General features: G+C 34.7%; 1 protein-coding gene and 1 long non-coding RNA gene across 2 annotated transcripts in view; both read left to right on the forward strand.

Annotated features, from left to right (window-relative positions):
• The first annotated feature begins 2,559 nt into the window (after window positions 1-2,559).
• LOC140158572 (3-hydroxy-3-methylglutaryl-coenzyme A reductase-like) overlaps window positions 2,560-26,899 on the forward strand; it is a 34,618-nt gene continuing 10,278 nt past the window's right edge. Inside the window, exons 1-7 of the mRNA XM_072181709.1 lie at window positions 2,560-2,873; window positions 15,404-15,581; window positions 16,124-16,232; window positions 17,349-17,436; window positions 18,236-18,320; window positions 19,400-19,505; window positions 21,107-21,213. Coding sequence (XP_072037810.1) covers window positions 15,417-15,581; window positions 16,124-16,232; window positions 17,349-17,436; window positions 18,236-18,320; window positions 19,400-19,505; window positions 21,107-21,213 — 660 coding nt within the window. The 5' untranslated portion in view covers window positions 2,560-2,873; window positions 15,404-15,416. The remainder of the gene's footprint in view (window positions 2,874-15,403; window positions 15,582-16,123; window positions 16,233-17,348; window positions 17,437-18,235; window positions 18,321-19,399; window positions 19,506-21,106; window positions 21,214-26,899) is intronic.
• Window positions 5,850-9,973, forward strand: LOC140158571 (uncharacterized). The gene is made up of 3 exons (XR_011859799.1): window positions 5,850-6,023; window positions 7,299-8,609; window positions 9,883-9,973. It is a non-coding gene; the product is annotated as an uncharacterized lncRNA (long non-coding RNA).

Here is a 26,899-nt window from a genome sequence, read left to right on the forward strand (position 1 = left end):
TATTCCACATACATGCAAGGTATTGCTTTTATAGTCTATGAGTTCTTTGTTTTCTATCATTTTCTCAGGTATGGTGTTTATCTTTGCACCACAATCTACTTGGAATACCACTTTGGTATCACTATGTTTGATCACCATCTCTGCATATATGTCATCTTTTTTCTTTAGTAGGCCTAGCACTGTTGATATCAGTATTGTTTACATCCTGTACATTTATCATGTTTATGTAGTCTGTACTGTCTGATGTATCACTATCACTGTAATACTGTTCTACTCTTTTTATTCCTGTTGCCCTAGTCCTACACACCTCAGCAAAATGGCCTGTTTTGGAACATCTTGTGCACTGTTTGCCAAATGCTGGGCAGGCAAATTTGTCTCTTACATGTCTTTTACCACAGTATCTGCAATCTATTTGTTGCTTAGGCCTAGTATCTGTACTCTTAGGCCTATCTGATTTTCTACTTTGTTGACCGTATTTTTCTTAGGCCTATTGGTAGACTTGTGTCTACCTGCAACTCCATGGACGGTTGCTGACGTTTCTGACGCTTTTATTTCGCTAGCATGCTTTTGGGTTTTCTCTGCAGTGCGACAAATATCAATGCAGCGCTTAAGATCAAGTGTATGCTCTTCTAACAATTTCTTACGTGTATCCTGGCTTGCAATACCTTTGAGGATTTGGTCACGTATGAGAGACTCATTTAAACACTCACAAAAATTGCATGTTTTTGCTAACGTGCGCACTGAAGCCAAAAAATCTTCAAATTTTTCACCTTGTTTTTGTTGCCTGCTGTTGAAAACATATCTCTCGTATGTTTCGTTTTTTTCGCCAATTGCATGAGCGTTGAATTTATTTATAATTTCCTCTAGGTTTACACTTTGCTGTTGACTTGTAAAGTCAAAGCTATTATATATTTCTAGGGCTTTGACGCCTATGGCGTGTAGGAATACTGCCGTCTGGTATTCGGGTGGTTGTTCATTGATTTTGGCAACGATGACATAGTTTTTCCACATCTGCCTCCACGTTTTCCATTGATCCATGGCTTTGAGTTCGGGAGGTGGTTTGATACCTGGGGGTACCCGTATTTGCGGTGCCTGGTTCCCTTGGCCGGCATGCGACTCTGCTCCGGCTCCGGCATGGCCGTCAGTATTATCGTTCGGTGTGGGCATATCAGATAACTATACCGCGTTTTTACCGTTTTGAAACCTTCTATGCGATTGCTACTTACTACTGTATCTTTGATTTTGACTGTAGCTGGCTTTAAAACGGCAGGAAAGCTTGAAATACCGCTGCCACCATGTAACACAACATACTCGATATTTGGTCAATTGTGATCGGCACGTTTATTTATCTAGTCATGGGCGATATCCATAATGGTGCTATGAATAGTATTGTTCGTCACAATATTATACAACACCATGTATATATATATATATATGTACAAATTTACAACTTATATTTTTAATATATATTTTTGCACAACCATATCTCAACATGCTCAACTTAATAACCTTTCACTATTAAGTCATTCATGTAAAACGATACGCAAAGATTAACATTACCATTTCAATGTAAAGAATAAGTCAACGTAATAACTACTTCACACTTCTTATAAGATGTCTTGCCGTAAAATACAATAAAATAAAATACATAACACGTACATCTACAGATTTCTTATTTCTGTCTTCATCTGCGATCACAGCAATAAACACCCCTCCTTAATAATCCGTCAATATCCTTAATATACACCCCCATATTATACCATTCCCAACCATTTACACTGAGCCAAAATCAAATACCAAATTAATTTTGTACCTTACACTTTCAAACCAATCTTGTTCAATCCCATGCGCTCCCTTATACACCTCGCCTATAGGCCTACTCATATCAAGTTCAAAATTCTTCCCCTTTGTTGCTGATCACGAATGATGCGAATCATATTTAAATTATATATCATATTAATTTGTAAATTGTTAATCTCAGTTTAATACCGTTCCTCTTTGTCTGAAAAGTCTCAGATTTTTTCACACTGTTCAATTTTTGGTATTTTAATACCAACAATTATTAAATTAATTAAAAATATTACGTTCAGATGGTTAAAAACATTTACATATCCACCTGGGAATATACCTGAGACGACTGATCGTCTCAGTTCCCGGCTCAGAATATTTAAAGCTAGAATACCTGGGCAGAATACATAATAGGCCTACATCATGCATGCCATGACGAAAACGCATGAGAGTCCGCGTGATTTATCTAATGTAAATATAGGGAAGGTCACGAAAAAAAAAACCAGATGGCAACTCACATGGCTACTTCGCAAACAAAATCTTCTTTGCATATTGTAAACGACCTGAAGTTTACATTTCAATTTTTATGACAAATATATTTTAATTAAGAATATGTATGAATAATATTATTTTTCAAATAAAGTGTAGTGTATTTTGAATGTTTAAGATATATTCATACAGCTATATCATAATATAAAAGTTTACATTTTTTATCGGATATAAATAAAATATATGACGTCATATTCCATTTATGTAGGAGTCGAATTCAGCACCAATGTCGTGAATGTAAACCATGTTAGAAAACGCGTTTAGTCTTTGAAGAAAAGTGTTTTTAAAGACGACGTAGGGAATTAAACTTACCCTCGCTTGTTATTAATTTTTAATTTGCTAAGTTCCTGATTTATAATTGCCATTGGGGCAGCAGGGAACGTCATAATTTCATGCGATTAGCTTAAGTTAAGCTTATTAAGACTGGAACTTCAAGTTCATACAAGAACTTGTGACTTCTCATCATTCATGCTCATCTCATGATGATCTTCTCTGCTTTAAAATCAGCTTTGCCAGCAGTGAGTGTATAAAGAAAGGTAAGCCAGGGCAATAAGTAGGTATGAGAGGCAAACCTTAGTAGTTAACACATTTGCTATAGAAAAAATATTAAATTTAATTTGTGTACATGTCATCGTGGAACATTCGGGCGATCCTGAAGTTTTAGACCACCCGCGCTATATAGGGCTAAAATATTACTATTTCATCAAGGTTTAATATTCTAACAAGCTTAAACTAAAAGTTCCATCTAAGGAGTCAAGCTTTAAACTATTTAGCAAAAATATCCAACAAGCTAAAAACGATTTTTTTACCCATTTTTTAACAAGCTAAAACCAATTTTTGAAAAGAAGCTTAAAACAGGTGATGAAAACCAATTAAAATCAGCATTGGGCTCACCCCAAGCTACCTCATCACCAGTTGAAAAAAACAAACCAACGAAAACAAAAAAGAACTCATACGGGAGAAAAGAGAAAAAGGACTCAGTAAAAATTGCTGTCATAAACTTTCAAAGTGTAAGAGCAAAAAGGGAATCTATGCACACATATAGAAACACATGAGCCTGACGTAATCATAGGTACAGAGTCGTCGTTATTTGATTCTGTGGACAACAACGAAATCTTCCCAGAGGACTTCAGTGCCATCAGGAAAGACAGAGACATAACCCGTGGTGGAGGTGTGTTCATAGCAACCAGAAAGAACAATAGCTGTTGAACAGGTAGAGTTGGACACAGACTGTGAAATTATCTGGGTTGAACTACAATTGGTTGGAGGTAAGAAACTCCTCGTAGGAGCATTCTACAGAACACCTGACAATAGAGACCCTGCATACCTGGAGCAACTTAGAGTTTCACTGAGTCGTGTAAGGCTGAATCGTAATACCACCGTCTGTATTGGGGGGCGATTTCAATCTGGGTGACATAAACTGGGCTAATAGCACTGTGGTGGCTGGTTCTAATTTCAAAGTCCAGGCTGAAACCCTGATTGAGATCGCGGACCAGTTTGACTTGGAACAGATGGACAGTCGGACGCCTTTGCACATGATTATCATGGACTTTGCGAAGGCGTTCGACACCGTCCCACACAACAGATTACTTTACAAAATACAAAATTATGGTATTACAGGCAGCACTCACACCTGGATTAAAAATTTTGACACAACGCAAACAAAGAGTTGTAGTAAATGGTGAGCATTCAAATTGGACTCACGTCCGCTCAGGCGCCCCACAGGGACTGTCATGGGACCTCTACTTTTTTACTCTATTTGAATGATCTACCAACAAATATCAAGTCTGAAATGCGCTTATTCGCAGATGACTGCGTGGTGTATAGGAAAATTGAAAGTGCTGAGGACTCTACAATTTTGCAACATGACTTAGACACACTGTTTACATGGCAGAATACATGGCAGATGTGTTTCAATGTGGACAAATGTTTTGCTGTAAATTTCACTCAGGCACGGAAACCAGAAACAATTACATACAAATTAGGCCACTCAACATTAGCTGAAGTCAAATCACATACATATTTAGGGGTTCACTTATCAAATGATCTCAAGTGGGGGAATCACATTGCCCATGTTACCTCAAAGGCCAAACAAGTCCTAGGTATGGTGCGTAGAAACTTGCATCCCTGTCCAACCAAGCTCAAGTCTACAGCCTACAAAACTCTCATCAAACCACACCTGGAATTTTCAGCTACAGTGTGGGACCCCTACACCAAAGAAGACATAAAGAAAGTGGAAAGTGTTCAGCGAAAGGCTGCCCGCTTCGTGTGCAGGGACTATGGTCCGCGAAGTAGCATCACAGACATGATTGAGCGTCTTGAATGGGAACCACTTCAAACCAGAGGAAAGATTTCAAGGATGGCCATTTTACACAAGACCCAGAATGGTCAGGTTGCCATACCGGAGAAAAAGTTCTTGCGGCCAGTTACACGCCCCACCCGTCACCACCACAATAGTAAAGCATTTCAAAGATATCATATTATTTATTTTTATTTATTCGTTATTTATTCAGGAAATTCCATCAATACAAATGTACTGGTCTCCCTGGAAGACCTGATTATAATTCTATTATACATGGACATGATAATAACAAGATAGAAATATATATTATACAGAATGAAAGAACCAAACATGATACAAAACAAAATGCAGCATTGTTGAGCTCAAATTATTATACAATTTAACTTACAGACCAATTGCATTTTTGAATTCACCCAAACTCATTGAATTAAAATTGATACGAAGATTGGGAGGAAGCTTGTTCCAAGCAACTGAAGATCTGTAAAGGAAAGTTTTCTTTCCAGAAGAGGTTTTCCATATTGGAACAACCAAGCTGTTTTGAGATTGACCCCTTGTACATTTAGAATGTGTAGAATGAGTGAAGGTAAAATTAGAAGAAAGATGCTCAGGAGCAATTTGTGTGAGACATTTAAAAGTTAAAATAAGTAATTGATGCTCCCATCTACAGCTAAGTTTAACCCAGTCCAGGTCCCTCATCATATTGTCGACTGAAGTTCTGATGTCTGCGGAGAGCAAAACACGGGCTAGCCTATTATGCAAAATTTGGAGCTCATTTTTGTGACAGGCACTGAAATTGGACCAAACAGAACTGCAGTAGTCAAAATGAGGAAAGACAAGGGCTGCTACAAGGGCTGCTATAAGAAAGACTGCTACAAAAACACATTTTTTCCGCGGTCAATCGCGGACTGGAACATACTACCGGAAAACCTCATCAACATAACAAACACAGAAACTTTTAAAGAAGCACTGTCAACGCACTACAAGCAGGAAAGGAAAAGCATCTAATAACATCTTATGCGCACAACCTATTCCTCTGCGTGTGGTTCCAACTCTTGGAGCGTTGCGGAGTAACGTCAAAGAAGAAGAAGAAGACATCAATTTTTTCATCGTAAAAATCATCTAAAAAAATCTTTAAAAATATAGTGATCTACCTTTATATTACTGTGACATGTGGTTTTTGTCACATCCTTTAGGCTTTAATAGCCCCCCTCTTTAGGCATACCCTTTCCAAATCTTGTCCTCCCCAATTTAAATAACAAAGGGCACACCACTGCTTTATGTATATTTTCCCTGGACACTCTTTATAAGACTACTGCATGTTCTGAAGTAAAGACATACACGGAAGGAGCTCACTTAAAGAGATGTAGATGTAACTCCAGTCGGGGTAAGCAAATTCTTTAATATTTAGAATTAAAGTAACTTTAGTATGACAGGACAGTGTTGAGATAAGAACTTATTAAGATGTTTTTATATAATGGTTTATGTGTGTTTTAAATGTGTAAATATGTTTTAATTGCTTGGTCCTTGCAACATTTTCTTATGTTTATTACATGGTTAAGTCATGATGGTAGATTTTCATTTTCGGGGAATATCTCTGTATCATTGATGCGCACAATGACGGACAGAGTGGATATTAAATAAATTAGTAAAAGTGTCTTAGGAAACTGGAAATCAGCCCTTTGACGTTTTGTTTCTGATCTATGTTAATTTAGAGAATGATTAAGAAAGTTCATGACGGTGATTGAAAACGCATAAACTATTGATGAAAACATCTTATCATTTGTAGCGAATCTTACACATAAGTTGAGTGCTGACCTCTTGGTTATTGAGTTTAAATGAATGTAACTTATAAGAGTTAGAGTTTCTGATGAAAGTTTTATATAATAAAAGAAAAGATAGGCTAGTGCTATCTTCATATTATTTAGTGATGTTAACAAGGAAGTAAACAGAGAATCTAGGTGTGGCATTATTGAGGAGCTGGCAATAGTAGTTCCAGATCTTTCACCCAAATCATGCCAAATTAGGTGTATTATTGTTATGTAAGTTGTTCGATTAAGCATGTTAAACCAGTTGTTTACCATCATTATTATGGTCCCAAATACTGAATTGGGCCTGAAACCAACGAACCGTAGCCCAATATACACCCATACCAGTAGATCTTTTGAGTAAGATAAATTAGCATAATAGGTCTATTATGTCAAGATTTAGGAATTTTTAGCCTTTTGAATTTGGTCATTCTTGTACAAACATTGGCCAACTTTGATGAAAAGAGAGTGGAGTTTGAAAGGAGGGATTTGCATAAAAGTTTTACTGTACTTCTCTATGGGAAGAGATAGTCATGTCACTTACAATAATAATTTAGAAAGAGAAATTGATAAAACTAAAAGGGAAATTATATGTGTTATGCAGATTAAAAATAATGTTATTGTTTTGAATATTTTCACATTTCCAAACAACTCATTTTTAGAACTGGACTAATTCTCAAACAAACTATTGTCAACATTACAAATTAGGATTTATCCTTGCTGTTTAACAAAAAATTAACATTTGTCTACTATGAGTTTGAGTTAATTGGTTTAAACATTGAAAAGTATCACTACAACTTTGTTTAGAGCATAATGTACTTAATTTGTATTCATTTGTTTGATCTGTTTTACAGGGTTTTTTGTTTTGTTTTGTTGTAACCACCACCGCATCAATAAAGAACAACCAACGTGTGAAATATAAAATGGATACGATTCTGTGTACTAATTTCCCGCGTTACATTTTGGCGTAGTCAGCAGGATGCGGTTTTGTATGGTTCAACACACCCCCGGCTGGAGGGAGATGGTTCTGATGATTTTTGAGACGCTGATTCTGGAGGAACTGACTCTGGGTAGATTCGACAATTATGAGGCGCAACATGGCGTATTGCGAGGACCAGCAGAGGCTCATCAACCTGGAGAAAGAGACACTGTAGTTTACTCAGACGAGTTAAGTGGTAAGACAACATGGAAGTGAAAATGTTGAAGCGACAAATTTCTGCAGTTATCGGATTCCTCCTATTGAAAACCAAAGAGAAGAAAACAAAGTAACATTTTGCATTAAAACAAATGGACAGCCGTGATGATTATGGGATCGCAATCAGTTGAACACCATTATCAGGCTCAATATGCTTTTTCATCCGAGAAATGTTGTGATGGTGACTTTTGACGGACTCTCTTACTTAGAGCGTTAGGTAGCTGACGGAAGGTACTGTGTTCCTTGTTGTAAGCACTAATGGTGTTGTAATGGAGAAGCGGTGAATATCCGCCTGTGTGGCATAGATGTCGACGATGGCGGAGATCTTCGGTCAACGAAACTTTGCACATCATGGAGGTGCATCTGATATATTCGCCGGGGCTCAGGACACAGGATCGGTTGAAAGCACCTAGTGGACTGTTAAAGGTCTAACCCTCAGCTTTTGACAAAGCAGGGGAGCATTCGCACATCCTTCCATTTTTGACAAAAGTATATTCCTTCAACAGTTTTTTAATTCACATAATGTTAAACATGTCAACATTTAAAGATGCAGATGAGAGTGGGTTCCCTTTGGCTGTCTATATACGTTATTGTGTTTTTAGGTAACATGCAGATTAGGTAAAGACTGTACCTATCCACATTTAAGTAAATTAATGTGCTTATAATATTATTAACTTTGTGTTGTAAATTTACTAACTTTAATCATTTGTATGTAGTTGTCGGGGACGACAACATGAAGCAGGGGAGTGTGTGACATGTGGTTTTTGTCACATCCTTTAGGCTTTAATAGCCCCCTCTTTAGGCATACCCTTTCCAAATCTTGTCCTCCCCAATTTAAATAACAAAGGGCACACCACTGCTTTATGTATATTTTCCCTGGACACTCTTTATAAGACTACTGCATGTTCTGAAGTAAAGACATACACGGAAGGAGCTCACTTAAAGAGATGTAGATGTAACTCCAGTCGGGGTAAGCAAATTCTTTAATATTTAGAATTAAAGTAACTTTAGTACGACAGGACAGTGTTGAGATAAGAACTTATTAAGATGTTTTTATATAATGGTTTATGTGTGTTTTAAATGTGTAAATATGTTTTAATTGCTTGGTCCTTGCAACATTTTCTTATGTTTATTACATGGTTAAGTCATGATGGTAGATTTTCATTTTGGGAATATCTCTGTATCATTGATGCACATAATGACGGACAGAGTGGATATTAAATAAATTAGTAAAAGTGTCTTAGGAAACTGGAAATCAGCCCTTTGACGTTTTGTTTCTGATCTATGTTAATTTAGAGAATGATTAAGAAAGTTCATGACGGTGATTGAAAACGCATAAACTATTGATTAAAACATGTTATCATTTGTACCGAATCTTACACATAAGTTGAGTGCTGACCTCTTGGTTATTGAGTTTAAATGAATGTAACTTATAAGAGTTAGAGTTTCTGATGAAAGTTTTATATAATAAAAGAAAAGATAGGCTAGTGCTATCTTCATATTATTTAGTGATGTTAACAAGGAAGTAAACAGAGAATCTAGGTGTGGCATTATTGAGGAGCTGGCAATAGTAGTTCCAGATCTTTCACCCAAATCATGCCAAATTAGGTGTATTATTGTTATGTAAGTTGTTCGATTAAGCATGTTAAACCAGTTGTTTACCATCATTATTATGGTCCCAAATACTGAATTGGGCCTGAAACCAACGAACCGTAGCCCAATATACACCCATACCAGTAGATCTTTTGAGTAAGATAAATTAGCATAATAGGTCTATTATGTCAAGATTTAGGAATTTTTAGCCTTTTGAATTTGGTCATTCTTGTACAAACATTGGCCAACTTTGATGAAAAGAGAGTGGAGTTTGAAAGGAGGGATTTGCATAAAAGTTTTACTGTACTTCTCTATGGGAAGAGATAGTCATGTCACTTACAATAATAATTTAGAAAGAGAAATTGATAAAACTAAAAGGGAAATTATATGTGTTATGCAGATTAAAAATAATGTTATTGTTTTGAATATTTTCACATTTCCAAACAACTCATTTTTAGAACTGGACTAATTCTCAAACAAACTATTGTCAACATTACAAATTAGGATTTATCCTTGCTGTTTAACAAAAAATTAACATTTGTCTACTATGAGTTTGAGTTAATTGGTTTAAACATTGAAAAGTATCACTACAACTTTGTTTAGAGCATAATGTACTTAATTTGTATTCATTTGTTTGATCTGTTTTACAGGGTTTTTTGTTTTGTTTTGTTGTAACCACCACCGCATCAATAAAGAACAACCAACGTGTGAAATATAAAATGGATACGATTCTGTGTACTAATTTCCCGCGTTACATTACTAATCTATGTTTCCGATGATATCCAAGAAGCTAAAATATTGTGAAAGCAGGCAGGGCTTTGAGTAATGAGGGAAATTTCGGGGTAAACTGCATCACGTTTTTCGAGAAATTCGCCATCTTGAATAAACAATGTAAATGCGGAATTGCGTCACGCAGTAAAACGATGTCAAACGTGCTTGAAATGCATGATACGCTAGCGTAAATTACCATCTAAACGAGCGTACATCAAGTGCTTGTGTTACGCGAAAACTTCGGAGCGGGCATCACCGGTTTTGTTACCAGCTCTTTTACGTCAAAAATAGCTATAAAAACGTGAATTTTGGAACAAAATAAAGCTTGTTCGATTAAAAGGTATGTTTGTACAGTTGAGAACATGTTTAACCTTGTTGCAAAATATGATAAAGTTGCCATTTGTACCATATAGCTCGGGTGGTCTAAAAGTCAGGATCGCCAACTACGGCTACGCTTGTTACTCCGCGACTAATCATGCTAACTACACACGCGTACAAGTACAACGCTACTCTACGCGTCCATATTAGCGAGGCTATCTGCGTACAACTGCTTACTACGCACAGCCATGCAAAGAGTATGTTCCACGATGTACACAAATTTGATAATTTTTCTATAGTCAGCCAAATTAAAAAACAAGCGGCTAGAGGACGCAGGGGTAACTTGTCAATCAAATACTTCATCTATTGTGTCCAATACTTAATCCGATAAGTGATCAATGCATATCGATAAAAATAGGATCAAAATCATGCATCTTTTTAAAGATCCATGATCATGATCCTATTTAAATACTTTACGAGGTGATTCAGCCAGGTACCTGGATTCAGCACTCAACAACATGCACATGATGTCATGACTTATAGGGGTGTACATGTATTTTCTCACATTAATGCAGTGACGTGTGCACGTTAAAGAACGTCACAGGCTATTCGAAGAAAATTTCGAATAGAGCAGGGGATCATCCCGGAACTGTTGACTGTACTTCAAAACTACACTCATCTACTCTAGGTTCCAGAGTAAAAATAAGTACAGCTTGTCTGTACGCAGTACGATAATACTCATACATATGAGGGAAGCACTAATATGGAAGAAGAAGAAGAAGAAATTCGCCTAGACCAGGGCCCAAACACAATACATATTACATAGAAATTTAAAAGAACAGCTAGGTCAAGGAAACCTTCATAAATATGTTGTCTATACTTCACTTGACCCAAATATATGATTTTTTTGGTGATAAAATAAGACAATCGCACATGGAATTTTAGAGGGATTTTGATAGCAGTTCCACATAGAAAGCTGCTATCATCATGAGACTAAGATCTAGAAACACCACCGAAATGCTGTTTTGTTAGCTGAATCTTTTTGATGAAAGTCAATTTCGTCATAAAGCTGACTTTTAAAAACAAATTTTGCAGTTAATTGTGAATTGTGATAAATCAAAACATGGTGAATTTCTGACTTCATTGGCACAGTAAATAGACTGAGTATTCTGAAGAGGTTGTTGTTACCAGTCTTAATTTAGTCATTTCACACTATTTTTTTGTGCAAAGGCTCTCACCAATTCCCTGGTACCCGAGTTCCTGCCCGTCCTTGGCCTACCCAAGAATATGAATGTGAATATCAAAAAAAGTGAATCATGGCAATTTCCTAAAATGACTAGTCTAAGACCTCTTGAAAATCAAATCTCAGCATAAAATGCTTGTTTTAAAAATGGGAATTTTTTCAAAATTTTTAATGTTTGCTAGTACCACAATTTCAGGATAGTTGCAGAAGTTACAGGTTGGTCAGTTACCAATGCCATAGCAACCACATTTCCTGCCATTTTTCATTCAATTTTGATGGTGTTTTAATAATTCGCAGTTTTGGTAAAAAAAGGGAAAAAATCACAAAGTCATATAGTGACTAAAGAAATAAGTGCCTTCCTCTTTATTCATGGTCTTTGTCCCCCTCTTTCTTCGCATTCCTTACTCATTATTTCCCGATAATTTACCAAGCTGTCTTGAGCCATGTGAATTTTAGAGTTGAAAAGGGTGAAATAATGATATTTAAATCAAGCAAAAATGGGACGAAATACTAACAAGTTGTATTTTATCAGTTTCATTTGAAAGAATGCATCTTAGTGTTCATAAACTTGTATCAAGAAATCTCAAATTCAGGCATGAACGAATGTGTCTCCCCTTATACTGGTCTTAATACATGTACATTGTATTCTTGTATTACACATTAATTATTTTCACCCAATCCCTGATTTGCCAAATGTTTTATCTTTGAATGCATAATAACTTAATAAGTTCCTCTCATTGGTCCATTTGTGCCAGTGATCTCCTGACTGACATGATTAGCCTCAACTCTTGGGCACAATTCACAAACCCTTGTCCAAACACTTGTATATAAAGACAATAGATGCTTCAGTGTTTAGAGTACTATTTTGATCTGTTTGGATAGGCATCACATTTTCAGGGTTGTCAAAACCTGCAACAGAAACTTGGAGAGGAAATCTTGTAATAGAGTCAGTAAAGGAATTGTTTATTAGTAAGAAGGTATCAGGAACTTCCATGGACTACTGTGTGCTAAATGATAGAGCTCTATTAAATTTCTTTTATGTGAGTTTTCTGTATTCTTTGATTAAGTACTGTAACTGAAGACATTTGAATAAATTGGTACATTCTGAATTTCCACTGCTTAGCAGGAGAACTTGATAAAAAGGACAAAATGGCTCCTAATGGTGATGGAAAAAAAGGAGGCATTCTTCGTCGCGGCTCCTCAACATATTCAGATGTTAATAACAATGTGAATGTTTATGAAGAAAAGACTGTTGATGGGGATTATTATGACCGGAAGAGTTATGTTACCAAGGAACTGGCTGCTAATAGTTTGCTTCCTATTCCAGGGTATGTTATGATGATATATTTCTCTCATTAGAATTGTTGGGATAACAGATAATATTTTAAATGTAATTCATGCAAGTGCTAACTGGCTGAACGGTTGTTCTTTTGTTATTGTTATTTTCATTCATGAAGTTTAAAATGCAATAGATATGGTGTCTCTATAACAGGATCAGGCTTATTGTCAAGCTCTAGATGCTGCATGGTAGATGATGGTACACATTTGAACCCCTGTCATAGCTGTCATACTATTTTTGTTACTAATGTTGTTCTTGGAAAAGTTGAGCTAGCTTGAAATTTCCCTGAACAATACATGCCTGCTTAACCTCAACGCGCCAAGTGCTTTTTGGCAACTGGAAAGAAGAAGGAAGGAATAGAGAGAGAAAACAAAGAAAGAAGTTGTTTCTTTTGTTTCGGATTCAAACCTGAGACCTGTCGGAGTAGGTCAGTGACTGGTAGCCATGGGTGTTTTGCTGGTCCGGCCAACAAAACGGTGCATATATATGACTTGGGGTGATTGCATCATGTGGATGCATGCATGTGCAGTGCATATGATGTATTATTTTGTAGTTTCTGTGCATGTTAGGGTTCATGTCCCAGTTATCAAACTCTGGGAGCTGATCATGGCTGCAATGGTTATTGTAGATGTAGGCTGCTTAGGTTACTGTGCCTATGTGTAGAGTTGTAAAATAATGCTATTTTATATGGTTTATAATGTGCATCCTCAATTGAAATGGTTGGCAACTTTATGTAAATGGCAATTATCATTTGTGGCTGGACGCGGCGAATGAGCCGTAAACTCGGCAAACTTCATTTCGAGCTACAGGTGAAAATATATTATGCAAATCTCGTATTTTGGTGAAGTTGAGATTTTTGCAGATTTGAAATGTTTAAGCTTTCTTCTAAACACATACAAAGTTTTATTTTAAAGAAATAAGTGGAAATATGAAATAATCTACATTTTCTGAGGCCCATCTGATGAATGGTCATTATGCTTCCCTAACTTTGAACGCGTTTTTCTCGGTTTCGCGTTTTGATTCATGACAACCTATAACAAGCCATAACTTCGCTTCTGATTGTCATATGAAGTTCATTGAGGTGTCATTTTAATCCCTGAAACATGCTCTTTGCAAATATGTAAAAAAGTAAAAATGACCAGAGGGGGGCTTTACGGCTTATTCGAGGTGTCCAGGCACATTTAATTGAGTTCTGTCACTGTATAGAAATTTCTTATAATTGGCCCCTTCCAGCCGTTGATGGTGTTTCCGGATAGCCCAATTTACATCATCTGAGTGGTTGCTGCTAGTTACAGAACATCCAATTGGACCATCCAATCACATTTCAGTTTAGTGTAAATATGAATTGGCTTGATATCCCAACTGTTATCTTACAATTCCTACATTTGCTTTCCCCAAAATACCACTTGTTGGATATGAATAGATTTCTGTAAACAAAATAATAACCAAGATACATAGATGGTGTTTGCTGATCCACCCAAATTGATGATAAATGTCTAATTTCATCATGAAGAAACACACAACATGCCTTACCCTTCTAGTTCTATTGGGCTACCAATCCACATGTCTGGCAACGTGACTTGGCAACCTTGATAGTAAGCATGGTGTTCCATGTGATAAAGATATATTAGTGTTAACATGTGGATGATGCGTGAATCGTTGCATGCCCAGCTTGCAAACCAATGCTGACTACAGAGTTGACCTGCATCTATAGATAACTTTAAGTCAATAAAGTGTTGTCTACTTGTAGAGGAATCGATGTAAAGGAATTAGTTTATTCTGACAGTAGAGACCAGACAAGCAGTCATAAAATTTGCCAATAAAAGACAGAGTCTGTGTATCCACATGGAATGAGAATACTGGGTATTTATCAGGTATACTTGCAGCATGGAATTTTTCATTTCATATATTCGATATTTTTCTTTTGAAAGTTTGTAATTGGAATTCCAGTTCCAATTTTAAGTAAGGTTTTGTTCACTTATTGTTGTGAATGTTGCAGTGATATAGGTGTTCAATCAATTATTAGAGTGACAACTTTTGTTTATTTTATTTTGTTTGTGTCATCATCATTGTTGTTGTTGTTATAATCATCTTCTTATGTGCAAGCCTAAATCTGACTCGGTGGGGGGGGGCAGTACATATGTCCTTAATACTCCATAGTGCTGAAATTCCAAGAGCCTTTACTCAAGATTGCAGCATTTATGTTTATAGTGGCCTTCCTGCCCCCATCCCGATGCAGTTGGTGTTGACATTGTGACTGATATTAGCATCATCATTTGTGTAATATATTGCACACTGATGATAGATGTTGTCAGATACATAGATTTGGTACTTCAAAATCTGTTCAACTCCCTTCCACTAAAATGCAAACTTCCTGAAAGAATGTTGATTAGTACTTTTAGATTTAAATGCAATTTTTTTTTATCGGTGTGCAGATTGCGGGTACATTATGCTTTTCTTTCTTCTAAATTTGTCATTTTTGTGGTTTTTTTCTTTACAGAATTGAAAGCAAGATGATTTCCAATATATTTCGTGCGCATGGATGCTTCTGCTCCTCGCATCCGTGGGAGGTGATTGTAGGAACACTTACACTGACTATTTGTATGATGTCCATGAATTACTTCACCACGGTACCTCAACATATCTGTGGATGGAATTATAAATGCGAAGAAAGTGTGGTAAGAGTGAAATTTGCTATTTCTTTGTGTAAACTTTGATGTCAAATTCACCTTTTTGGCAAATTCCAAAAGCCTAATTTATCCCTAAATATGTCACGCTGATCAATGTGCACATCCCAAGTTTGGTGGAGGTAACTTGTTCTTATTTGGTTTTTAGGTAAAGAAAGAAGATTAGGTCCTTGAGACCTTACATGAAGTGCTATGCATTTTTATGCATGAATTTTCTTCTCGTTGAGTTTCCTATTTAAAAAACAACATGTGATCTGCATGGCAACATGTTAAACTGAGACAGCCCAGAGAGTGAGAAAACCTTTTTTTTTTGCCAAACGGGAACTGTAAAGGAAAAAAAATCAAATCTGGTCAGTGATTTTTTTTAAAAATAAAATTTCATAATTGTGTCCTGAACTGAAGTTAATTCCTATTTAATTTCTATTTTGATGATGCAAAATGATGGAACCCAGCTTTTCTGTTCAAGAAGTGTATTTGTCATTGATTAATGTTTTAAATTTTGCTGAAATCATTATTTTCTCCTTCTTTTACAGGTTCTTTCGTCTGATATTATTGTACTAAGCCTGGCCCATGCATTGGCAGTTATTTATATATACCTACAATTCAGAAAACTAAGAAAGTTAGGCTCCAAATACATTCTTGGTAAGTTGTTAATTACAGGTGTAAAAGGTATATTTTAATTCAATGTACGGTTCATAATAATTGTCGCAAAGGTATCAATGTAGTCAAAATCGTGAATGGTTTAATGAAAAAGTATTGAAACAAGGAAAATTACTAGTGAAAAAAAAGTAGCAAGTTGTCAATAATGCAACTAATACTTTCCCAATGAGTGGGGTCATGACCCCATTTGGGGTAGCAAGCCCAAAATGGGGATAATAAGACCACCTTGCAATAATGTGATGCATGTGACTCAATTTTGACATGAGGTTACTAGCTAGTGGTTTGACTGTAGTTTCAAGAAGTGGTGTCAAATTATAAAAAGTAGTTTGGAACCTGTTGCTTTGTCCAAAGAAAGTTGAGTTGAGTTTGTGAAACTTGTAGTAGATAGATGTAATAGCGTGTAATACCCTATGCCACACATTTTGGTAATGAAAACATTTAATCAAATATTATGTGTTTTTACCTCTTAATGTTATCACAACATCCAGTAGGAGGGTATAGTTGTAACATTTTTCTGCCACTGACATAGACGTTAGTACTACATGTACGAAATGTGACTGCCCATCACAAGTGGGCTGTAACGTTGGCATTTTCAGTTTTTGAAATATTTGAGTTCCATATTCTTCTCAAAATATGCTTTACCAATACCATGATATTACATATTTTGTGAGGTATACCATTCAGCAAATTACTTTACCTGTGTTTTTCTGCTCTTCCTGATTGTCGCATAAAATGAACTAGGTCACACGTTACTACACAGCTTGACCAGGGAATGGGGTGCCGATGTGATGATGATGTGATTCAATTAGCCAATCAGAACCACACTTACGTATACGCAATAAACTGCGCCAAATTGGCAGACCGCTGAAGTTCTCTGCTGAAAACTAGTCAAAATCAGTAAAAGTGATTGGAAATCCTTTGTTTTCTGGGTTTTTTTTGAGAGGTTCAATAATGGGTCATATCTCAAAACAAGCTCTGCCAATTCATGGTGTTTACCTGCTATGATCCCTTCTTAACAATAGAACATGAGCATATCTATCAATTTGACAACATTTGTAGAATATCAATTTATTTCTAATGATTCCTATCTTGTTACAGGTATTGCTGGGTTATTCACAATCTTCTCTAGCTTTGTATTCAGTAGTGCTGTTATTCATCTGTTTGGCATTGAACCTACAGGACTCAAGTAAGTCATGTTACCATAGAATTCTTAACAACCAAAAGTACAGTTAATTAACAGCAAAACATTCCTGATGTCAGTAAAAGTTTTTTAAATAATTGGTTTAATCCTGTAGTTTGACATAACTGGGAATAAAGTAAGTGTTCATTGATTTTTAGGAAAAAGGACCAAAAAAAATCTGCATTCTTATTTTTCATTCACTAGAACAATTCAGTTCAAAGACTAGTAGTACAAGACTAGGTTCAGTGTAATATTGATTGAGAAACATGTTTCTATTTCTTTAAAAGAGTATTGTACTTACTTGCTTAATGTGGGTGGTGGCCCAAATAGTTTCATTCCTTCATTGTAGTCTTAAACTCCCATCCAGTTGCTTCCCGTGCAGTGTCCTGTAGTGTTTCAGCATACCGTGTAAAGTAGGCATGGTGTCTATGGGGTCAGCGAAAAATTGAGCGATCTGTTTACGCTCAGATGAGCAATGTCTCCAGGTCCGAACACTGTACTGGCATCAGTTGAATTCAAGTATGCTTAGAGGGCACAGGCATGGAACATTCCAATCTATGTGTTTCAGTATGTACTCATGATGTAACATTTTAAGTGCATTTAATAAGCAGGTTTTAGTCTTATTACAGAAATTAAACTCACATCCCAAGGTCACAGGTGTAAAGAATGAAGTGTTACTGAAATCTGTTGGGTTTGCAAAAGTAACAGCAATGATCCTTTGTACTATGCAATAACCCTTGCTGTATTGAATGACCAGTATATTTAAAAATGTTAATTTTGTCATAATTTTACTGTTCTTTTTCAGTGAGGCATTGCCGTTCTTCCTTCTTCTTATTGATTTATCCAAAGCTAGTGCCTTGGCCAAATTTGCTCTTAGCAGTAAAAGTCAGGTAAGAAGAATTGAGTGAATACAAAACAACGCATAACCTTATGTTAAAGCGATTGGTGTCCTCAAACTATGATGGATTTCCACAGCTTTCAGTCCTGCATTGCTGTCCTAAGTTCTATAACTTCTAGGTGAGAATCTTGCTTTGAGAACATGGGCATATGTCAGCCTGTCAAGACAGGTCTCCAAGGCTTTGTTTTTCCATGTCTTGGAGTAAAGGGATGTAGATTGGATACCAACTTTTCACTTCTTGAGAAGTGGCCAGCAAATTGGACCCTACTAACTTTTAAACTTAGGGCTATCATTGAAGCCCATTTTGCGTGCTTTTGAAGTCTTGAAAATTGGGTCAGATTGCACATTTTGGTAGTTTCTGGTGTATATCTTCTTGAGAGGGTCTTTAAATGTAGGTCATTGATATAACCACAAATAAGATAATCATGATTTACCACTGCAGCCACTTGAGTTCAAGAGAAAGTCGGCCGGTCTTTCTTATCAGCTATTCGTTGTGTAACTTATTCTATTTTCATGATGTTTGCATGACTATTAAACATTGTTAGTTAGTATTGATAAGAAATCTGACCAATCAGAGGCCAATGTTGATAAAGCTCTCATCCAATCAGGTGCTGGATATCATTTGTATGACCGAGCTGATCACCTCATGGTCAGGTTATATTGTATACAGTGTGTCATCAGATATTTTTGAAACCTCTTATCAGCTTTATATTCTAAAACTTTTTGAATTCATTTTATTCAACTTGAATTGATCCACATTACAGTTGCACATCTATAGAAATATTATTTAATGAAAAATAATCAAGTATTTTGTCAGAAATGTGAAGTTATATCTCTTCTTTTCAGAAAAGGCTATATGGCTGCCTAAGAAAGTTTTTTTTTTTTTCTTCATATCTTTTTCAAACTAAGTTTCATAATATCCTCTTTATTGCTTATACTTGTAAGGCTATTTATAATGAATATTGTGCATGGAAAGTTATTATTAAGCAGTAAACACTATTTTTGAATAATACAATTATTATTGATGTTTCATTAACATTTTTGTCTTTTTTTATTTTTATTGAATTCCAGAATGATGTATCTGATAATATAGCACGAGGCATGGCCTTACTAGGTCCCAACATCACACTGGACACACTAGTTACTACATTGGTCATTGGTGTGGGAACCTTGTCAGGTCAGTAATCAGTGTTGTCTACATGTACTTCTTGGATTTTGGGCCCTTTGCTGTATAGTTTTGTGTCAGGTTATTTGCATATTTATGAATATTATTGACCTTATTTGTATATTCTTCATATTTACAAATCTTATTTACAAACCTTTGCTTTGGGGCCACCTTAATTACAAACCCCATAATTCTAGTTTAACCATAAGACTTTGACACTTTAAAATATCAACAGCTAGTCAATACTGCTGTTTTCTTCGTTTTTTGCAAAAAATTTCATTAAAAAAACCCTAAATGACAATTTGAATGACTTCCTTCACTTTTAAGCAATTTATAAACAATTTTATTTTTTGTGAAAATTATTATACTTACTTCTCTGGGTTAAGGGGGTTCGAAACGATGTTTCTGGAAAACAGAAACTGAATTTAGAACCATTTGAATAGATTGAATAAGTTAAGCTAAATACACTGAGCAAAATAGTTTTTGTTTGAAGGAAATCGGACATACGGTTGTCAAGATATACATGTTTTTAGTTTCTTTGTATTCTATTGTTTTGCCAATATATTGATGAAGTTAATGAGGAAAATTGGCATAATGTGCTCATGAATATTCATGTTTGCCAATATTATACCAATATCTTATGAATAAACCTTCATACTACTTTTATTTTATATGATTTTGACATGAAACTTTGCCAATGTGTTTCTATGGCCTAAAACATTAACATGTGATTTTCCCGCCCATCTAATTTGCATAATTAATTAGCATTATACTTAAAGCTAATTAATTATGCAAATATGCAAATTAGATGGGCGGGAAAATCACATCTTAAAGGTTTAGGTCATAGAGACACATTGGCAAAGTTTCAGGTCACAATTCTGAAAGGTAAAAGTAGTATGAAGGTTTATTCATAAAATATTGGGAAAATATTGGCAAAAATTAATATTAATGAGCACATTTTGCCAATTTTCCTCATTAACTTCATCAATATATTGGCAAAAACAATAGAATACAAAGAATCTTTCAACAGCAATATCTCAAAAACCGTTTGTCCGATTTGGCTCAAATTTTGGAATTAAGATTATTTTGCATATCTCTCTGCAACAAGTCTATTTTAATCTCAATCAGAGCAACTTGATTTTGCCTTTCGTACCACCTTAATAGGATGAACAAATTTCAATCTTTCCCCAAAGTAGGCCAGTCCACATAAACGTTTAAAAAAAAACCCCAGTGCATCCGGCCGGATTCGAACCGGCGACCTTCGTATTACTAGCACAACGCTCTAACCAACTGAGCTAAAGAGGCACGTTGGAGAAGAGCGGAAGATATAAATCTATAGGTATTAGGTTTGAATGATGTTCGTCGCATACCTAGAGGAAGGCATCAGAACTGCATATTTATAACAAATACACAAAGTCACATAAGTATGAAAATTATTATACTTAGTTCTCTGGGTTAATAGGATGAATTTTAATCTTTCAATTTCAATTTTGTTTTTTACACTTGTGCTGGAATCACTGAATGGGTCTTTATTAAAATGTATTAAAGCAGTAGTTTAATGTTTCCTCATCATTTTTAAGTGTAGACTAATGGTTGTCTCTTTTTGTTTGCAGGCATAAGAAAACTTGAGGTGCTATGCTGCTTTGGGTGCTTATCGGTGATAGCCAATTATTTTGTTTTCATGACCTTCTTCCCAGCATGTCTGTCTTTAGTATTAGAGGTAAGAGTCACCCATTCAGGTAACCCCATTTGAAATTCACACTCCCTGTGTGGAAGATTAAGGTCATGTCTTCCATAGGGGGTGTATGGATTTCAACTGGAATAGGCATTCATACTGACATGGCCAGATTGCAACTTTCACAGCATTATTGTGTGAGCTAGCTACTACAAGCTTTCTTCCATTAGCCATATGAATGGGCATCATAGTTCTTGTCAGAGTCCTTTGTCAGAAGGGGGCATAGTAGCAATTGAGGATGCTAGTTGATTGAGTGCATTTCAAAATAAATGGCAAAGAAAGTTGTTATGTCCATGTAATTTCAATGCAAGGAGGTAGTTTTGACTATGGAGTATCAATTCTCTACCACATTTCACTATGTAGCATCCTAAATTTTTGATTGATAATTCTATAAGCTAACCAGGTTCCCAATCTCTATGGATGCAGTACAGGTTGTATCAAAATGATTGGTACCCTTCACTTTGTTATTGCAGAGCCTACCTCTTCCAAATGCAACATTGTCCGAATAGATAAATGTTCAGAATATATAGTTTATGACTTGTTATTCAATTAATCTACAAATTGTATGGATCTTATGCTGAATTTTGATGTGTCAGACTCATCCATTATTGATCAAAGAAAATTGATGGACGTACTGATTATATGATACAGCTTATACTTATGTTTCATTGAAACAAGATCACCCTTCCTATGAAAATCTGACATTTAATTTGAAGTCCCCATGTGTATCATGATATTGTTATGTAACTGTCCATGATCATGTTTTTGTTTCGTGATATGTTGAAAAGTGTCACTCTATTTATGCTAATTATCTATTAAATAAGAAGGATATATATCTGAAGTAAGGAGCTAAATATGTTTGCATAGTATTGATAAGAAGTATTTTTGCCATTATGAACAAACACTCATCTATTCATAAAACAAATTTATTTTTAGAGATATAATGCTGTTGCTTTAGTGAGATAACTTTGTTCCTACAAGTTCAAGAATAGACAAAGCAAACAAGGAGTGTCAATATTATAAAAAATACACACTTATAAGTTGTCTGTAAAATAGAGATATCCTACAAAATGTGTCCCAATTTTGGCAGTGTAAACACTTGACTCTCTTATTGTCTTGTTGATCTTGAGATAACAATTATTGGTTTTGTGATAGCACCATTGTAAGGCCATGATTAAAATAGTTGAGTACACAACTTTATCATCGAACGATTACAAGGCAGCAGAGAGTCCTAAAATAAGACTACCAAGTGTTAAAATAGCTCCTTGGTAAATATTGAAGTGATGTGGTAATCATGTTATCTTGGATACAGATTCCTGATGCAGTCTTCAGAATGACGTTTTGTCACTATCAACGGGCTTTAGAAAATAATGAAATGAAAGAGTTCCTTCTCAGGAAATTTGATATTTGGAAGAAAAATTTGCATGTTTAGATTTAGAGAAATGCATAAGAAATTGTGGGAAGTTATGATATTTTGAATTTATTAGGAGTGAGATTGCCTATATGCATCGCCCTGGCAAGTGTAAGAAAATGCCAATCACAATAGTACATTTGAGGATCACAAATAAGGAAATAAATAATATAAATGTAGAATTGTTATTTATCTACTATTAGAATTTTTAATTTGGATATGTTACGGGAAATTTTTATAGTTTATGGGAAAGTTGGTTTGTCTTCCTGAAAAATACACATTTTCCCATGCCTGAATGGCAAAATATGTACTCTTGAATATTTAATATTACCAGTATTGATAATTTGATATGGCTTTGAACTTTACAAATCTGGACAAATCTGGTCTGTATCAAATGAACGATACATGCTGTACCCAAGGTCTTATTACTTTTGGTTGACTTACAAAATTAAGATTTAGTTGCGTTGCATCAAGGTTTACTCAAAGGATTTGTGATTTTATTTTTACCCTCTCGTTCTATTTTTGACACTCTTATCTGTTCCTTGAAAGATAAATGTATGATTTCAACTTTTCATTTGACGTTTTGTAAGAAACTATTTCTATCCTGTCAACCAACCTGGTGTACATAGATAAGGTGATCAAGTTGTGTCATGTGTGGGTGTTTATGTGTTTTAAAAGAAGGGATTCAAACCCATTCTTTTACTTTGCATACATCAAGGTTCTTAGGTTCTTGAAAGATATAAAATGCACCAAATTATAAAAAGTTCCCTCCTAATTGTTGCTTCATGGTTGTATAGACATGTGGTTATTTTCCCATGGGTTGACTACCATCATAAGGCTGATTGATGGTAGGCTCTGATGGTAGAGCAACAAAATTGCATTGGGCCATTTCATTTGAAACCACTCCCTTTGTCAAAGATTTTGAAATTACAACCAAATTCAACAGTTTTAGCCATTCACAAGATCCTCATAATTTTCATTCCAAAGCAGTGGAAAAACAATGTGAAATTTATTTATTTATTTATTTATTCTTTCTTTATTGAGGGTAATACTGCTTCAGTGACAAACACTGCTTTTCAAGCAGGCCCTCATTGTACACATGTTATAGCAACAAAATATATTACGATACACAATATTTACAAAAATGGCATACAGTATTAACAATGTATTTACAATATACTAGTATTACAAATAAGTATATAATGGTATCATCAACTAAAAGTTAATTATAAAACCATGATTCAAAATACAGAAATACAATAATTATATTTATACAAAAATCAAGCAAGCAAATGAACAAAATGTAGATAAAGACAGGCCTAAATTTCTTTAATTTTTGACTGAAATTGGCCTAAAGTCATATTTTCCATCTGAGCTCTTACTGTCGGTGGCAAAGAATTCCATGCATAGGCTGCCCTGACGTGAAAAGTACGTTGACCAGAATTTGATTTAAATTTTGGTACAATCAATGTATTACAAGTATGATTTCTAGTTATATGATTATGGTTATCATGAACAAAATCAAATTGAGAAGATAAGTATGATGGATATTCATTCTTTAAACATTTGAAAACAGTCATTAATAGAGTATTATGCCATCTTTGATCAAGTTTAACCCACTGCAATGTATTCATTAAATCATTAGTTGGTGTCCTTATATCTGCTGAGAGAATTATTCTAGCTAAGTTATTATGAAGTACCTGAAGCCTATTATGGTACTCTACACCAAAATTTGACCACACCATGCTTCCATAATCAAAGTGGGGAATAACAAGAGCATTGGATAACATTACAGTGGTTTTGTATGGAAGGAAATACTTGATACGTTTTATTATTCCAGTTCTTTTGGAAATTGTTTTACTAACATTATCAACATGAGCTGACCAAGACAGCTTGCTATCAAATTTTACACCTAGATATTTAAACTCATCTACTCTTTCAATGTCATTGTTGTTATATAATAAATGTATATTGTTGAACTTTTCAAGCATTTTGTTTGTACCAAAGATCATAAACTTAGTCTTTTCAACATTTAAAGTGAGTTTGTTTACTTGAACCATTCAGCTACCTTACTTAGACATGACTCCATTTGAATTTTAAGATCAGATTCATTTTAGCTTTGCACATTAAAGAGGTATCATCTGCATACATTACAGTTTTACATTCAGACACAGCATTAGGTAAACAATTAACAAAAATGATAAACAGTAAAGGACCTAAAATTGAGCCCTGAGGAATACCAATATCAATTGGCCTAAAGTCAGAAAAAGTTGAGTTAACATTAACAGTTTGTTCTCTGTTGTTTAAGTATGATTTAAACCATAATAATTCATCCCCATATACCCCATATTGTTTAAGTTTACTAATCAGAATATCATGATTTACAGTATCAAATGCTTTCTTTAAGTCTATAAATAAAACGCCTGTAGCATAACCTGTATCCATATTCTTTAAAATGTAATCTTGAACATCTAGAAGGGTTGTTGTTGTGGAATGATTCGGACGAAATCCTGATTGAGCATTTGATAACAGTCCTACATTACTCATATATTCATATAATTGATCATGAACAGCTCTTTCAATGATCTTTGATACAATTGGTAATACAGAGATAGGTCTATAGTTACTAACATTAGTTTTATCACCTGATTTAAATATTGGAGTTACTTTAGCCTTCTTCCATGCATCAGGAAAAGTAGACCCATTCAAAGACCGGTTGCAAATATGAACAAGGCATTTTGAGATGAAAGGCGCAGCCAACTTTAATAACCTTACATTGAATGGATCTAATCCTGATGATTTACAATTTTGCATTTTACTTATTTGTTTAAGAACAAATTCATTAGATATCGCTCTAAAACTAAATTTGTTTACACTATGATTTTGATGAGAACATACAGTATTACAAGTGCATACATAATTATCATTGTTATTATTAAATTTACTCCCAAGTTCATTACCTATTGAAGTGAAAAACTCATTGAACTCATTTGCCATATCCTTTTTGTTACCTGAGTAATTACCATTCTTTTTAACAACTGCTGAAGGTATACTTGATGTTTTGTTTGGTATAATTTTCTTAATTGTTTTCCAAAGATTTTTACTATTATTTATGTTGTTACTTATAGCCTCGTTACAATAACTCTTTTTCAGTGAATATTTCATATTGTTTACTTTATTTCTAAGAGATTTTGCTTTACTCCAATCTTCAGCATTATTTGTCTTATGTGCTTTTGAAAAATAGTAGTCCCTATCTTTACTTAGTCTCAAAAATTCACTATTTACCCATTCAGGTAAACAACCTTTAACTTTCTTTTCCTTAAATGGTGCATGCTTGCCACAGGCAGCATTGAATGAAGACTGCCATTCATTAAGTGCTTCATTGACATCATTTATATTACATATTCTACCCCAATCAATATTTTTGATTGTATCAATATAATCTACTTCATTAAAGTTTTTGAAACATCTGGATCTTACAATTTTTGGTGGAAGTTTCAACTTATTACATTTTCTTACAGCATATATTAATGAATGATCACTAAGACCTAAACTATGAACACCAGATGAGATAACAAGTTCTGGTTTTGATACAAATATTAAGTCAATTTTTGTTTTACTAGTTTCAGTTATTCTTGTATAATCTGTTATAATTTGTTTCATATTAGAATTGTTTGCCAACCTTGTCACTTTTCTTAAATTACCAATTTTAACCTGATCTAAATTAAAGTCTCCTAAAATATATACATCATCATATAAATTGTTACATTTTTTAAATATATCATCAAGATTATCGAGAAAATCAACAGCACAGTCTGGTGGGCGATAAATACTGCCAACTAAAATAGGCTTTGTGTTGGTTAAATTAAGTTCAATAAAAATACCTTCAATATCATTATCATATAAATCCTCATTTTGTTTTGACAAAATACTATTTTTAACATAACATAAAACTCCACCCGTATTTTACCATTTTGTCTATCAAGTCTATAAGTATTATAACCATCTATTTCTACTTCTGAGTCGTCAACATCCTTATCTAACCAAGTCTCATTAATACATAACACATCAATAGCATTGTCATTCAAAAGGAAATTAACCTCATCAACTTTGTGGATTAAACCCTGGATATTTAAATGAGCTATTTTAAGGCCCTTCCTAATCTTACACTTTAAATCAATAAAGCCCTCATTAAGAGGAAGTTCATCATTAGCAAATTTGTGAAAACAATTCTTACAATACCAATAATTATTTAGCTTA

The sequence above is a fragment of the Amphiura filiformis genome, chromosome 8, assembly GCF_039555335.1.
Source record: "Amphiura filiformis chromosome 8, Afil_fr2py, whole genome shotgun sequence".
Taxonomy (NCBI): Eukaryota; Metazoa; Echinodermata; class Ophiuroidea; order Amphilepidida; family Amphiuridae; genus Amphiura; species Amphiura filiformis.